Below are 17,588 nucleotides of genomic sequence, written 5' to 3' on the forward strand. Positions count from 1 at the left end.
ATTACCGCCCGTTAACGCGATAATTTTGACATCCCTATGAGTTACATTTAATCTTGAATTTAACCCTTACTAGAGCAGTTAGTCAATTAAAACAAAAAATCACATTAAAAAAATACTAGGGCTGTCAAAATTATCGTGTTAACGGGCGGTTATTAATTTTTTTAATTAATCACGTTTAAATAGTTGACGCAATTAACGCACATGCCCCGCTCAAACAGATTAAAATGACAGCACAGTGTCATGTCCACTTGTTACTTGTGTTTTTTGGTGTTTAGTCGCCCTCTGCTGGCGCTTGGGTGCGACTGATTTTATGGGTTTCAGCACCATGAGCATTGTGTAATTATTGACATCAACAATGGCGAGCTACTAGTTTAATTTTTGATTGAAAATTTTACAAATTTTATTAAAACGAAAACATTGAGAAGGGTTTTAATATAAAATTTTTATAACTTGCACTAACATTTATCTTTTAAGAACTAAAAGTCTTTCTATCCATGGATCGCTTTAACAGAATGTTAATGTTAATGCCATCTTGTTGATTTATTGTTATAATAAACAAATACAGTACTTATGTACAGTATGTTGAATTTATATATCCGCCTTGTGTGTTTCCATTCCAACAAAAATTTACAGAAAAATATGGCATATTTTATAGGTGGTTTGAATTGCTGTTAATTACGATTAATTAATTTAACTCGATTAAAAATTTTAATTGTTTGACAGCCCTAAAAATACATACATTTTTCAACTTAAACCTGTATTATTATTATTATTGTTATTATTATTATCAATTGTTGTGAAGGCAATGAAGGCAAAATGTTCCACAAACTTGTGAAAAAAAATGGTTGGTACCATTCTGAATTGTGCTCAGATGAGGGGTAGGAATGTCTTCTAAGAAATCAAATGCTATGTGACAGGTTTCAGTTTGTTAGGGTTATTTCTCTTTCCACTCATGTATATACAGTGCTATGTAAAAGTATCTGGACCTTTTGGAATTTCTCACATTTCTGAATAAAATCACCATCAAATGTGATCTGATCTTTGTCAAGTCAAAATCACACAGATGTAAAAACAGTGTCAGATTTAACTAAAATCACCCAAATATTTATAGGTTTTCATATAGCATGCAAACAATGACAGAATGGGGAAAATAAGTAAGTGAACCCTCTGCCTAAGGAGACTTAAAGAGGAAACCAATTTTTACCAAACAATTTAAGTAAGGTGTGTGTCCAATCACTGATGAGTGGTTTAAAGCTGCCCTGCCCTCTATAAAACACACCTGGTAAGAATTTTCTTGATGAGAAGCATTGTCCGAAGTGCATTATAGCTCGGTCAGAAGAGCTGTCTGAAGACCTGCGATCAAGGATTGTTGATTTGTACATGGGGAAAGGATACAAAACCATCTCTAAAGGTCTGGATGTTCATCAATCAACAGTCAGAGAAGTTGTCTACAAAAGGAGAGAGTTTGGCACTGTTGCGTCTCTCCCAAGGAATGGCCGTCCACCAAAGATGACGCCAAGAGTTCAGCGCAGAATACTCAGAGAGGTAAAAAAGAACCCTAGAGTGTCTGCTAAAGACTTACAGAAATCACTGGCACAGTGCTATATCTATGTGCACAAATCAACTATGTATGTATAACATATGTAAAACTATGGCCAAGAATGGTGTTCAAGGGAGGACTCCTCATAGGAAGCCACTGTTGTCTAAAAAAAAAAAAAAGTTGCTCTTTTAATATTAACAAAAAGGCACTTGGACACGCCACTGCGGATTTGGCAAAATATTTTGTGGACTTATGAAACCAAAGTTGAATTATTTGGGAGTAACACACAACGTCATGTGTGGAGGAAAAATGGAAAAGCTTACCAACATCAACACCTCATCCCCACTGTAAAGCATAGTGGAGGGAGCATCATGATTTGGAGCTGTTCTGCTGCCTCAGGGCCTGGACAACTTGCAATCATTAATGGAAGAATGAATTCAAATGATCATCAGGATGTTTTGCAGGAAAATTTAAGGCTGTCTGTCAGACAGTCGAAGTCCAGACTTGAACCCCATTGAGATGCCGGGGCATAACCTAAAATCAGCGATTCATTCCGGACATCCCAGGAATCTGACTGAACTACAGCAGTTTTGTAGAGAAGAATGGGCCAAGATTATTCCTGATCGATGTGTCAGACAGATCTGCAGCTCCAGGAAGCGTCTGGTTGAAGTTATTGCTGCCATGGGGGCAGGGCGCAAAATATTAAATGTGATGGTTCACTTACTTATTTTCCCCCGTTCTGTCATTGTTTGCATACTACTCTCATTAAAATAAGAAAATCTATAAATGTTTGGGTGGTTTTAGTTAAAACACTGTTTTTTTTTTTTCCATCTGTGTGATTTAGACAAAGATCAGATCACATTTGATGGTGATTTTATGCAGAAATGTGAGAAATTCCAAAAGGTTCAGATACTGTTTCATACCACTGTATATCATTGTTGCCCAAAAAACAAAGCTATGTGTTATTTGAAATCAGGCTTTTTTTTATTTAGCAGCCCAAGTAAATACTATATGTGTTGTGCTTATGTTGTAACATAATAGTGTATTCAACTATTGCTATTGTTGATTTATTGCTTAAACCCACTTTAAGATCCAATACTTTGCTTTCATTGCTTTGCAATAAGTTTTAAGTGTTCCCAATATTATACGTCTTACAGGTGACAAGTATACTTCCCTATACAAAGAGTGGCTTGTTGTGATTGTAGCATGAGACATTCAACAGAATAGTTAACCCTAAAAGTGTCAAACCAAATAGTAAGCAGATAGGTCTTCTTCGATAATATCTTCAAGAAAAAGAAAGAAAGAAAAAGAACAGACATTACATCATTTCCTCCTAACAAACAGTATTTGTGTCTTTGCATCTCCAAGACTCTGCGCTCAGCTGGCAAGACGTACATGGTGTTCTTTGTATTGGTTATCTTCCTGGGGTCCTTCTACCTGGTCAATCTGATTTTGGCCGTTGTTGCCATGGCTTATGAGGAGCAGAATCAGGCAACTATTGCTGAGGCCTGGCAGAAGGAGAGGGAGTTTCAGATGGCCATGGAGCATCTTCGTCGGGAGCAAAGAGTATGTACTGACCAAAAAAAAAATCGTTGGATTTTCATGTAGTTACAATTTAACACTGGTAATCTTTGTGTGAAGATGGCGGCAAAAAGGCAAGCACAGGAGTCTGACTCCATCTTGTCCCCGGAGTTGTCTCCATTCCGTGCAAAGTTTGGAAGTATTAGGCGATGCAGCACTAAAAGGAGAAGATCTCACAGGACTTTATCAGAGGAAACAGCAGAAGAAGCTGAAGATAAGCTTGACCCACTAGATGAGCTAAAGGTACATTACTTTCAAATAAAAAAATAATTGATTATTAAACCCACCCTTGATTTAAACATTTATCTGTCTCCATAGCCTCCTTTGTCTCCCATACCAGCCCACCCCCTTCTGGCCACACTCTCTTCTCATCCGCTCAGCACTAGGCGAGGAAGCCAAATCAGCATTTTCAGCTCATTTAGGGTGCGCAACAACTCAGACGCTGACTTCGGGGACGACGAGTACAGCATCCAGGGGGATGCGTTCAGAAGCCGCGCCAGTTCAACCGCAACACACTGGAAGAGAAGGACGGGCAGTGTGAGGAGCCACTGCTCCCAGGTCTTCACCCCCAGTCTCACAGTAAATGGGCGGCTCAACATTTCCCTTGACCATAATGGAGTCACTCCAGTGGGGCCCCACAACCTGAACTCTCTGCCAGCTTATAGCATGGAGCAGATCAAAGAGGACACGGTGAGTGGCTATTGAGTAAACTTTATGTTTTTCAGCAGCAATATTTCAAAATAACATTTTACTCTTTATCATAATGTATAATTTCTGTCTCCAGAAGCCCACGAATGAAGGGGAAAATGTTCAAAGGCTTCTTCTTCAGCCATCCCCAACAGTGACTGAGCAACATCCTGTGCGCAGAAAACGAGGACTGAGCTCCGTCAGCTTTTTCAGCGACGCCATGGACGGTTAGTTCAGAGAAGGTCTCCGATAATTCTCCTTCGGATCACCAAACAGCAAAAAAAAGTTCCTATTCATAATTGGTAGGACTGTACCATGAGGAAAATGATTCATATCTGGCTTTGGTCTCTCTTTGCAGAGCTGGAGGAGTCCAGACAAAAGTGCCACCCCTGTTGGTACACCTTTGCCAAAAAGTACCTGATATGGGACTGCTGCATATGGTGGCTGAAACTGAAGGAGTGGGTGAAGATGATGGTGATGGATCCTTTCCTCGATCTTGGTATCACCATATGTATTGTCTTGAACACTCTCTTCATGGCCCTGGAACACTACCCCATGACTGAGGAGTTCAACACCATGCTCTCAGTGGGAAATCTGGTGAGGAAATGTTTTTGACCATTAACGGCCGAGAGACAGTGTGCCTTCAATCCAACTGACACCTAGGGATGGGAATTGATAGGATTTTTACGATTCCGATTCCATTATCGATATTGCTTAATGATTCGATTCTTTATCGATTCTCTTATCGATTCTAATTTGGGGGAAAAGAAGAACAAACGTTTTGATTGGCATCGAGTGTGTTTAATCAGAAGTCACAACCTTACAAACTCACAACGAGATCAAAAGAGGCCCAAAGCCTCAATGTTAACTGTGGCAATAAGTGGCAAATACACAAGAATGTGTAACATTTTACTGAAACATTTATCTAATAGAAATAAAAAATATTGGTATATATTGGCAGATAGGTTCTTGTTCTGCCTTTGGCAATATGTGTTAAAGCAGGGGTCCCCAAACTTTTTCCTGTGAGGGCCACATAACTTTTCCCTTCTCTGATGAGGGGCCGGGGTCAGTTTGTAACAGAAAAAGTGTGACAATTGCAGAAGTGCATGAATGTAAAAAATTATTGTTTTTCAGAAAGCCACAATCAAATAACCCTTTCTGGATTCTTCACGGAATGAGAGTGAATAAAATAAAAATAATAGTATAATATAATAATTAATAATAAAAACACTATTAATTAAATAGATAATAACCAAATAACCCTCTCTGAATTCTTCAAGGAAAAGGCCAGGAAATAAAACGATTGAGAAAAAAAAAAATTCAAAATGGCCGGCCCAAATGTGGAGGCGGGCCGTATTTGGGCCGCGGGCCGCAGTTTGGGGGCTACTGGGTTAACGGGTATTATTTACCATTACTTTGAAATGCATGCCTTTTAGTTTTTGTGGCGCTTACATGCTCAAGTGGGGGCGCCCTTGCGCTTCTTCACGCGAAGAAGAACGCGCTCACGTGAAGAAGAGCGCGCTTACACCCGAAGAAGAAATGCCGCATCCAAGCGAGTGAGCGAGTTATTGACAGAGGGAAACACTTCTACGAGCCTGCGTTCTTTGTTAATGTTAATATCTACAGAGGCAACGCCTGTATGTATCATCTTTTGTGTTGTTGTTGTTGTCTTTCCACTCGCGATCGGACACTTAAATCCAGTTGTGTAGTGGTTTGAACGATGTGCTAATGCTAGCGAACGAATGCTAACCATTTGTTATTACTGTTATTAGCAGCTAATCATCGCTGATTTACGTTGATGCAAACCTGTTTGTTATTGGGGACGAAATTGATTTGTTTCATTTCTATTCTTAGTTTCACTCTTCAAGTGATGGTTGAATAAAGTCAGCAAATTATACCAACGTCTTCTGCATCGTCATTTGGGAGTTTAGCTAGCTGTATAGCCAGGACTGAGCCTTAGCCTCTCTGTGAGGACAGCGCAGTCGTATTCCCTCCCGATGTAGTTATCTCCACCTTGCAATGACTGCAAGTCGCATTGTTGTAATTTTTCCTCGTGAAGTGAAGACACACTTTCGAGCGTTTGAGCCTACGTGCTGTCATTGTTATGTTTATGGCTGCAATGCTCGTGCTTACCCGTGTAACCTTTCATTTTCACACTCTTTCCTGGTGAAGTGTAGTCAAACTTTGGAGTGAGTGGTTCTTGGCGCCATGCTAGTTTGATGCGTCTGGACAACAAGACACGTCAAGACGCAAAACGCGTCTTTAGGAATCGTTAAAGGGATCGTTAAGGCTTTTTCATTGTGATGTCAAGGCCTCGAAACACTCGGAACCGGTTCCGAATTGGAATCGGATTTCGATTCCCATCCCTACTGACACCTATACAATCATAATCGAATTATCTATAATTAATGTATGTACAGTGGGGAGAACAAGTATTTGATACACTGCCAATGGGTTTTACTGTATGTCAGTTGTATTTTAACTGGGAGGTTACATTGATTCAATTCAATTAAATTTTATTTGTATAGCCCTATATCACAACAAAGTTTTCTCAGAGGGCTTTACAGAGTCAATTTGATACACAGTCAGATACAGTAGATCAGACATGTCCAAAGTGCGGCCCAGGGGCCAAATGCGGCCCGTGGTCAAATTTCATCCGGCCCCCAGCCTGTGTCATCAAATCAATAATGTCTGGCCCGCACACAGACCTAATAAATTGGTCAGCAGTACTGCTACTAGCATATGATGTAGCTTGCACACTAAATGCTGCGCCTCATTTACCCACTAAAAGGCAGCAGCACTCTAAGCAACATTACCCTGCGTGACCCTTTAATCCCAATTTTCTAAAATGGCGACAATCAACAAAAAAAAGAAAGTTGACTGTGACGGCCGACGCTGCAAGGATAGGTGGAAATTGGACCATTTCTTCACTAAAATACGCAAAAACTGTGTCTACCTCATTTGCAAAGAGACAGTCGCTGTTTTTAAAGAGTTCGATGTGAGGCGATATTACCAAACAAGACAAGCTGACATGTACGACAAGATTACAGGGAAGATACGTAGTGAGAAAGTGAAGCAATTTAAAGCTAGTTTAATTTTACAGCAGCAGTATTTCACAAGAGCCCAAGAGATGAAAGAGAACGCCACAAAGGCTAGTTGCAAGATTTTGTGGAAATTATTAATAAAAAAAATAGTAATAAAGCAAATGTGACACACAGAATGGCTTGCTAAAATTTGCATAAATATATTGTTCTACGTAAAGGATGTCAGCCAAGGTCGGCCCCCCACATTTTTACCACACCGATTCTGGCCCCCTTTGCAAAAAGTTTGGACACCCCTGCAGTAGATGAATGAGATGAGTTCATGTCCTGGGCATCCCCCATCCTTAGACCCGCCATGGCAGCAAGGAAAAACTCCAAAAACCCAGTGGGAAAAGACAAACCTTGGGGAGAACCACAGTCAGGAGAGATCCACTTCCAGGACAGACAGGCTATAGATGCACCAGGACTGATGATGGGTATTAGCAGAAGGAGTTCCAGTTTGTAGAGATTGATGACAATTAGCCGATGAAGAGTCAACTCAACTCATATGTATTTAGAACTTTCATAGCCGCAGCTCTACCAATACGCATTGCAGTTGCATTTGGTCAAAGGCCTTGTTGAGACGGGCAGCATACCAGATTGAAACTGGATTGTTCTTTTTTAGTCTGAACAGTCACAAAGCATGGTAAACAGATTTTTGTGAGACACTGAAACCACACATGGTTTCATATCTGATATGGATAAGATGCTTCTCATTCTGAACAGCTCAGATAGGTTTTGACTGTTTGTGTCATCACTCTGCACTGGATGACGCGTTGGTTGCCACAACCACCTGTCAGATGGGTCAATACTATGGCCCAATCTGAACAGGCCCAGATCTGATTTGGACACTTGCTAAAAATGTGTAAAAAGTCAGCCCTATGAATCAGATTTGAGGAGGAATCCGATTGGAATCAGATACAGGATGCTTGCAATCTGAACGTAGCCTAAGTATCAAGTAAGTCCCAAGTTTTTCTGTTGTCAGCAAGTCAAGTCAGTTCCTGTTTTTCTGAGGCCAGCGGCTTCAACGGGGAAGCACAGACTTTTCCCCTCCCTCAGCCACTTCGCCCAGTTCATGCAGGGGAATCCCAAGGCGTTCCAAGGCTAAATGGGAGGAAAAGTCTCCCCAGCGTGTCCTGGGCCGACCCCAGGGCCTTCTCCCAGTAGGAGGAGGTGCACGGAACACCTCACCAGGAAGTCATTTAGGGGGTCATTCTAATCAAATGCCCGAGCCACCTCATCTGGCTCCTCTCGATGCGGAGGAGCAGTGGTTCTATTCCAAGCCCCTTCCAGACAACCAAACTTCTCACCATGTCTCTCAGGGAGAGCATTTCAGCTGCTTCTGTCCAGGATCTTGTTCTTTCGCTCACGACCCACAGTTCGTGGCCATGGGTGAGAGTAGGGTTAAAGTTGGGTGGATCAACATGTAAATATAAGTTTTACCTTTCAGGTCAACTGTTTCTTTACCACGATCAACTTAAACTCCTCCACTTGGGCAAACTTGAACACGTAGTAGGATGTCGACTGATTAATACTCAAAGTCCTAATACTAGGTTCCTCACCTTACATTATTAACATTGCTTGTGCACTCACCTTTAATTAACCTTACCTTACCTTATCTGACCCATCTTCCCTCTTCCTTTCCTTCGGTTACCAATAAAGATGTCCTGATCGATCGGGATGCCGATCGATCGGGTCCGATCACGTCATTTTCAAAGTATCGGAATCGGCAAAAGAATGTCGGACATGCATTTTTTATGTATGTATGTATTTATGTATTTTTTATTTAAATCGTCTTCTATTTTTATTTAACGTTATAGACAAAATGCCTTACACTCATCCAGAGTCTTTAGTTTTGGCTTAAAGTAGGGCTATCAAATTTATCGCGTTAACGGCGGTAATTTTTTTAAAAAATTAATCACGTTAATATATTTAAAGCAATTAACGCAAGCGCTGCACGACGTACTCACGCATTGTCGCATTCAAATTATAATGGCGCCGTTTTACCTAGATATAGAGCCAAAAGGCAGCGTAAAATGAGTAAAATGAATTTTGACAGTCTTTGGCGCATTTTTTGCTAAAGCCTTACAGTCCCTCTCTCAACAATTAGAAATATCATGGAGAGCAACGTGGGGAAGCAAAGTAGTAGTTGATCTTTTTTTCTTAACACCCTATGTTATTTCCCAACGCTGAGAAGATATATCAATTGCTGCCACTACGCACAGTCATGGTTCCACTTCCCATCATGCATTTGGGCAGAACAGTTAAATGGCTGCAGTATAATTTACTGAAAGCTCAACAAATACACTGGATGGGAATATTTAGTCACAATATACAAAGTCACATTTATCCTTTAAGAATTGCAAGTCTTTCTATCCGTGGATCCCTCTCAAAGAAAGAATGTTAATAATGTAAATGCCATCTTGAGGATTTATTGTCATAATAAACAAATACAGTACTTATGTACTGTATGTTGAATGTATATATTCGTCCGAATTTTATTCATTTTTTTCATAATGCATTGCTAAAATGTATATGATCGGGAAAAATTATCGGGAATGATTGGAATTGAATCGGGAGCAAAAAAAAAGCAATCGGATCGGGAAATATCTGGATCGGCAGATACTCAAACTAAAACGATCGGAATCGGATCGGGAGCAAAAAAACATGATCGGAACAACCCTAGTTACCAATGTCCCCGTCAGTAAGAGGAGACATAGAAACAGCAATGCTAGTTGAATTAAGTGACATATATTTTAAATATACTGTATTAATGTCACGATTACACTATAACATAACAATGTTTTTTCAATTGATGATTTTGTTTTTGTTCTTTTCATGTTTTCGAAAAGCACTTTGTTGTAGCTGCAGCTTTTGTCAGAAGCCTATTTACTGTAAAAAAAAAAAAAAAAAAAAAAAGTGGATTTGTAGATAAAGTGGATTTGTAATCATTGGCAGAGATTTCTTGCAATAAATATTAAATGCTATTTCAACAAATTTGACTTTCTAAATACACACATTGCTACAATCAAGATTTTGATTCTTTATTTTTCTTAGTAATTAAACTTATTCGTATGTATTTTATGTGACCACAGGTGTTCACAGGGATCTTTACTGCAGAGATGATCCTGAAGCTGATTGCCATGGACCCTTACTATTATTTCCAACAGGGCTGGAACATTTTTGATGGCATCATTGTTTGCCTTAGTCTGATGGAGCTTGGGCTCTCCAATGTTGAGGGGCTATCTGTTCTTCGCTCCTTCAGACTGGTAATTGTTTCTTTGACTACCACAAGTTTGTTCTACAATAAACTAATTACTGCTTATTTTCTATTTCAGTAATTGTGCAGTAATTAAGCAATTAAGCTTAAAGGTTATTGTTGTTTTGTTAATAGATTTTATCCATCAACAATAATAACGATAAAGGTTGTTCTGATATTACGTTTCTCCACCTGATCTCTTTATCAGTTGCGTGTCTTCAAACTGGCCAAGTCTTGGCCGACCCTCAACACTCTAATAAAAATCATTGGCAACTCAGTCGGCGCTCTGGGAAACTTAACACTGGTGTTGGCCATCATCGTCTTCATCTTCGCTGTAGTGGGCATGCAGTTGTTTGGCAAGAACTACCAGGACTGTGTGTGCAAGATCTCTCATGACTGTCAGCTTCCTCGCTGGCACATGAAGGACTTCTTTCACTCCTTCCTGATTGTGTTCAGGGTGCTGTGTGGAGAGTGGATTGAGACCATGTGGGATTGTATGGAAGTAGCAGGGCAACCTCTCTGCATTCTGGTGTTCATGCTGGTCATGGTCATTGGAAACTTAGTGGTGAGTCCATCTATGATATTTTCTGACTATTAACCCATCCATGTATTACTTGTTAGCCCATCTTACTTGACTCAAGAGGCAGGGTACTAATCACTCGTCGATCACATACATTTCATTCTTTCATAAATGCCAATTTAGACTTTCATGATTTTTCATGGTGAGAGTAAAACAAAAACCAATCCATAGCAGCAAAGGAATGTAAATAACAGTACATTTGTTACAAAACAAATTGTATGTCACAAAAATCGAATCGAAAAGAATAAAACCGTATATCGTGCAATGTTTGTATTATTTGCAATTGACCTGCAATTTGTAGTTAAGTCTGTCGCAATATGCAATAATTCCATTTATCGCACGGTAAATAAAAAAGGAAGGCGGTAATTTTCCCGCTGCGATTTTTCGCCTCGCGTACGTGCGTGCGCGTGCAGCAGATGTGCGGCGGACGTGCTGTTAAAGGTTCGGCTTCCTTGTTACCAACAGCGCAATATGCTGTGATGAGGATTCACTCTGTTTTATTGACTTCTGGGTATGTTCGTTTTACACATTTGAACCTAGCCTAAGGCTACATTCATACTACAGGTCTTAATCATGAATCCGATTTTTTCGTATTTTTCTGACTCGAGTGAGGCATTAACTTGACGGTCTAAACATGACAAGTCGCATAGAGGTGGACCATTTCAAATCCAATCTGGGTCACTTTCGTATGTGGTCTAAATCCGATCTGGGCCACATTTTTCCAGAATGTGGCTGGCGGTCTGAACTTTCAAATCTCACGAATCGGAATTCATGCAGCAATGACGTCACAAAAGCGAAAGCGGCTGGCAGGATGTGAGCGATGTAGCTGTGCATTAGCTTCTAGCTTGAACTCTGCTTATATGTACGAAGCGGTCTTGACCACAGTGATGAAAAAAATAATGAAGAAAAGGATAAGCCTGACACAGGGGTCGCGTTAACCGAATATTTTCCGTCGTTGACCGATTTTTTAAAACGGTGACGGAAAAAACTGAAGTCCACCTGTCATTTTGACAGGTTGCAATTCACACCCCAGACCACAGGGTGGCGAGTGAGCATATTATTAATTAGCTATTGTCTCTCTTGATGCATGACGTCGTTGGCCTTACTCTGAAAAATATCAAGGCAACTGAGTGTTCGAAGTTTCTTCAAAAAGCCCCAAAACGACGATGGTGTTGATAAAAGAGGTGAAAAAACAGGGACTGCACAAGCGGGCACGCAATTCAAGTCCATGCGCACCAGGAGGAAGGTGTAAGACTCCGTTCAGACCACAGCAGGTGAACTGTTAATTTCATTGTTCCATATGTAGCCTTACCTACTGGGGCCACAGTCAGCTGTTTTTGTCACTGCGGAGAAAAAGTTACATATCATCTGATTGATGTGTGATGGCACGGTGTGGATTCTCTGTTAAGCTTGTTCGGACAGAATATTCATTTAAAATGAATGAAAACTAAATACTATTGAATACGTTGAAGCGGTATGCAATGTTAAGAGTCTTGTTAGCTCAAATTGCTGTGTCCAGCCACTGTAGCTCTGCTGCTCTCTGTGAACTCTATTCAAGCCGGAACACGCGCGGCTCTTAAGTGCCTCTGTCACGTGACTGTGTCGTAGCCGCTAACGCACTCGGCCAAATGGACACACAAGTACGGAAGGTGAATTATGCCAAACAAAGGGTCACCACAATGTCATTATCATCATTTTAAAAATTTAAGTGGCGGGTAAAAATAGATTATGACCGGATTTTTATGACCCTGTCAGTCAAAATGACAGACAACGAAAAAGTCTAGCGCAACCTCTGGCCTGACAATTTTCGATTTTCATTTTATACGCCAAATGAGCAGTATTTCAGTATTGCCGAGACGGGGCAAATTGACACATGTCACGCACATAAATCAAGGATTATGTGCGTGCGTGTATGCGTTCTGTCAGTCCATATAAACTTTGAATAAAAGACTAAACGGGGATTATTAATGTCTGTTATTTGTGCCATCTTTTTGGCAATCAAAATATGATCACCCTGGAATGTCATACAGTTAGCATGTGTCATTTGTTTTGATGCTTCTGCGCACGCGGGGCACTTTGCTCTCGGACTGCGATTTAGTGCGAATGTTTGATACTTGAACCGGCTCCATGGACAAAGGCAGTCTGAACGGGCACGCCAAAAAAACACATATGACAAAAAATCGGATTTGTGCATCAAGACCTGCAGTATAAACCTAGCCTTGGTGAAGTCAAATTTTTGTCACTGCTACTTAATTAATCTATTTTTCCTCTTTTGTTGTTGGAGTGCAATTGTTTGTGTTACTACAACTTTATACCTCTGTGCCTAAATGCTTAAGTTATTGAAGTGCAATTTTATCTTTCCTTGAAAAAGACATTTTATTTATTCTGTTTTTCTGTGCGGTATTGATATTGTTGTCTTTTACTTAAAAGAGGCATGGTCTATTGTTTTTAGTTGGGATTTCTTAAAAAGTATTTTTGAATTTAAGAGTAAACATTTATTGCGTTTAAATAGGTGTACTTAATATTACTTAGTATTATTAATATACTGTATGCAGTATTCTTACTGTGTTATTGTAAATTGGTTTAAAAAAAAAAAATGGGGGGGGGCGCAATAATATCGCATATCACAATAATTTATGAGAGAATTATTGCCCACTAAAATTTGTTATCGCGACAGGCCTATTTGTAGTCACAACATATAACATACTCATCGTGGTAGCTCATGTGCAGCATGGCTGAATGTTTTAGTCATTGCAAGTGAATAAAACCCTATGGGTGAAATAGTGACATATGTACTGGACTAAAGATCAGCTAAGGCCACACCGTATTTTTGCTATCATCTGAGTCCTTACCATTTTATTTTCCATTGGTGCAAAAATCTAAATGATGAAATTTTGCTTCCTGTTAGAATTGTGCATTATGCCAAGCCATCCATCCCATCGTTCACTTTCACATTCACACTGAGAGTGAACTGAGCCTAAGCCCCCTTTGCTAAAAATCAAGCAAATCTAACGTTACAATATCATTTATTCATTATGAAAAATCCATGCAATTGATCATCATTGTCATTGATTAATGTATCCATTAGGGCTGCAGCTATCGATTAATTTAGTAGTCGATTAATCTATCAACTAGTTAGTTCGAATAATCGAGTAATCGGATCATCCGAACATTTAATGCATTGCAGAATAAAGTTTAGGAGATGTAAAACAAAGGCTTGCTACGATTGCACTTTCAAAAGAGCATTAAATGCGAATACAAAATAAAGTTCCCTGTGTTTCTTCAAAATATTCAGAATTGTACTTTCATTTAAAAATGAATTAAAATACCTGAGTTTAGCGTCAAACGGCATAAAAAATGAGGATCAAAGTACAACAAAAGAATTGGCTAACTTACATAGCAAAAGTCCGCTAGCTTAAATGCTACAAAATGCTAACTTTTTTTTTTATGCTCTTAAATCGTTCAAAGACATATTTCCACAAAAAAACGACTAAATACACTCTAGAAACTAAATTACGAATCCTTTAAAAAACATATTAGCTCAAACAAAAACTTACCTTATGTTGGGCTAAACAGGGAGCAGCTGAATCCAGCCATGTATTTCAAATTCACTGTTGCCAAAAGAGGGCAGTGTATCCACCCAAATCAATAAAACTAAAGGCAAGCACTTTCAAAACAAACTACTACAATGCCACTCTGATTAAACGAATACTTGAAGCAGCAAAATTTGATTCGAAGCTTTTTTTCCTAATCGATTACACGAGTTCATCGATTAATCATTGCAGCACTAGTATCCATTAATTTATTAATAATCCGTACCTTTTATCGTAACGATGGTCGCAGGATCTTAAACCACTAACACCTGTGGACTATTTTGAATTGCTCACTCAATCTAACATACATGATTTTAGGATGTGGGAGAAAACCTGCGTATACTAATTCACAACAACATATATATAATATATTGCAATTAAATCGGATTTTTACTGAAACAACCATTACAATATACACATTCTGTTATATAATGTGTTAAGTGAGCGAGGTTATAAGGTATATAGTTGAGGTTGTCCTCTCTCTACCATAAAATGTCTGTATGCCCCACTTTAAATCCTGTCATGCCAAATTAATTTGCTTTTTGTTCAACTATTTTACTTACTTTTCCGACGATTTTGCTTCAAAATCCTTTACAATTTGCTGTCGATACCATTATAATTCAACAAAGGAATTTTAATGACAAATGACATGAAAAATGCAATCCTTCTTGGGAAAACAAAGAACTGTTAGTTACAGTAAATATGAAGTCTTATTATGGTACAGTAAATGAACACATATCTGCCGTGCTTTCAATAGTTTGGCTACGTTAAACCACTTCAAACTCAAACAAATGAAATACAAAATTAAAAACAAAAAAATTAACAGATTTTTTTACTTGTATGCATTACTGGGATTCCACCAGGGCTTCTATTACCTTGTTAGGCCATAGACCTGATGACTGCAGTATGCCTTGAATAGTGCACAGAATCGTCTTCTACACATGAATCGTGGGAAAGCTGTTTATCCAAGAGATTATCCAGGGTGATTAAGGGGCAATGAAGTCAAAGGTCATTCATCACTAATCAACTGCTCATGCTCCCCATCTTTGACTGGCTAAAGACGATCATTGTGCACCAACTGTGCATATGCACACGTGCACGTGTACATACAGTGCAGCGTGTGTTTCCTGCTGATGCTCTCTAAGCTTGTAGACAGATTACTTGGAAGTTGGATGCTTGGACACTTGAGTTTAAAATAAGTGAAAGCACAGGAAGCCATACAGTGGGGAGAACAAGTATTTGATACACTGGCAGTGTATCAAATACTTGTTCTCCCCACTCTATGTGTTGCAGTTTGTAGAATACTCTGTAGTGAGAGGTTCAAATGCGCATGTCAAAGTTTTCATGCATGAGTCAAAAAGTAGGTGATAACTAGCAGTGCAACGGTTTGCGGTTCAAAGCTGAACCGTACGGTTCGCCCTGTATGGTTCAATACGCCTTTATGAACTGCGCCTTTTCGGTTTTGCAATTAATTTATCCCGAGCGCTTGTGGAATGAATTGGTCGAGCTCTGTGTGCCTGTGTGTGACACGAAGCACAGCTGTGGAGAAATTCCTGCCGCGCAAGTAAATGTCCGATCGCTGTCAAACACCTGTGTAATAGAAGCTGAGTAATGCCCTCTCTCGTTTAAGAGTGAAGTGAAACAAGAAAGAAAACAAAAAGCTATGGCGAGCGGAGGAGTGGAGAGACCGAATTTTGAGGAAGCACCAGCTTCTTTCAAATCTGCGATGTGGGAACATTTCTGTTTCCCCGTGGACTACAATGCGGAGGGAGAGAAAATATTGAAAAATAAAATAAAACGATTTGCAAGCATTGCTCAGCGCTATTTCCCTATGCTAATGGCAACACTTATAACATGACTCCGGCACCTCAGCCGGCATCACCCACAGATATCACTTTCTCAGAGCAGGACAACCCCGAAGATGACATCAGTGAAAACACACGGTGGGCTTTGTTAATTTATTTGCAACGCTTGACCCGCGTTACATTGTTCCCTCGCGGACATATTTCTCCAACAAAGTAATCCCCAACGTTTATGAAATGGCACGCAAAGCCATCAAAGATGATTTCGCTACAGCACATAAATTCGCCCTGACCACTGATAGTTGGACGTCCCGTGCTACAGAGTGCTACTACCGTACCTAACTGTGAGTCTGTGACGGTCCACTATAATTCATACTTGTCAAGTTGTACGGTCTCGGCGTAGTTTGTACAAGTGAGCACTTTTAAATGTGTACGCCGTACGTTACGTTCAAAATCTGTACGTTTTTCGTGCATTACTTTTTTCCTCAGTTCGGATTTTGTCAACGTTTCGGCAACGAGACGATGTGCGTTAATACGTTAGTTGAATGACGCGGGAAAAGTCAGAGACACTGAGAGGGAAGAGTTTTTGTTGTGACACTGTAGCAAACGTGATGCTAGGCTACGTGGCTCCAATATTTCCTGACTGTAGCCGACAGACTACAATCTACGCCTAGATGTCTCATGCATATAGAACTACATGCAAAATGGCAGACTCGGTAGCGTTAGTAAACAGCCGCCATTTTAGAGCAGTAAACCTCTCAGAAAGGCTCTGTTGTAGTGAACCTTCCTAGCAAACCTAAGTAACTTTTTATCTAAAATACTCCTAAATTGGCAAAATCTTGACTTGAGTCTATCTTTAAAGAATGAAACAGTTTTAAAATTTCACATGTCGAAAGTAGACAGAGGGGAACTAATGCAAAAACGGAGCAATTTTATCAACTTTAACGGTTGATTCACAACATTAAATGACCTCCAAACATAGCAAAGGTATTTTTTTTTTTTTTACTGAAAAAAAAAACATGGAAGGTAACACCAGTTACTTTGCCAAGTATTTTTTAAATACTGTGTGTGTATTTCAGTAGTCAGTCACTACACCAGCCTAAGAGCTAAGAAGCATTTTTACAGTCGAAAATGTTTATTTCATTTTCTTAAAAGCAAAATAAAGGCAGTTAAAATAAAAAATAAAAAAGCAAAACGCAAACTGAAACCGAACCGAAACCGTGATCCGAAAACCGTGGTTCAAACCGAACCGTGGGCTAACTGAACCGTTGCACCCCTAGTGATAACTGCCTCTTCCACAAAGCAAAAATGTATCCAAAGTTTGGATACTCAAAAGATAAATACTAAAGATAAAAAATTATAGATTTATCTTGCTGTGTTTATCTACTCTTGAAAATCGGGAGTAAAATCTAAATATGAAAGTATGAAAAGATTCCCCTTCGGTCTTGAAGCTTTCAAACACATGT

The 17,588-nt window shown here is 39.6% G+C and overlaps 1 protein-coding gene across 2 annotated transcripts in view; it reads left to right on the plus strand.

The window, feature by feature from the left end:
• The window catches only part of LOC130929588 (sodium channel protein type 4 subunit alpha B-like), a 110,434-nt gene that overhangs the window by 48,996 nt on the left and 43,850 nt on the right, over window positions 1-17,588 (plus strand). For both annotated transcript variants that reach the window (XM_057856864.1, XM_057856865.1), the window contains exons 10-16: window positions 2,909-3,106; window positions 3,182-3,364; window positions 3,440-3,811; window positions 3,906-4,035; window positions 4,167-4,405; window positions 9,984-10,157; window positions 10,356-10,712. In XM_057856864.1, the coding sequence (XP_057712847.1) occupies window positions 2,909-3,106; window positions 3,182-3,364; window positions 3,440-3,811; window positions 3,906-4,035; window positions 4,167-4,405; window positions 9,984-10,157; window positions 10,356-10,712 (1,653 nt within the window). The remainder of the gene's footprint in view (window positions 1-2,908; window positions 3,107-3,181; window positions 3,365-3,439; window positions 3,812-3,905; window positions 4,036-4,166; window positions 4,406-9,983; window positions 10,158-10,355; window positions 10,713-17,588) is intronic.

Source organism: Corythoichthys intestinalis, chromosome 14 (assembly GCF_030265065.1).
Source record: "Corythoichthys intestinalis isolate RoL2023-P3 chromosome 14, ASM3026506v1, whole genome shotgun sequence".
Taxonomy (NCBI): Eukaryota; Metazoa; Chordata; class Actinopteri; order Syngnathiformes; family Syngnathidae; genus Corythoichthys; species Corythoichthys intestinalis.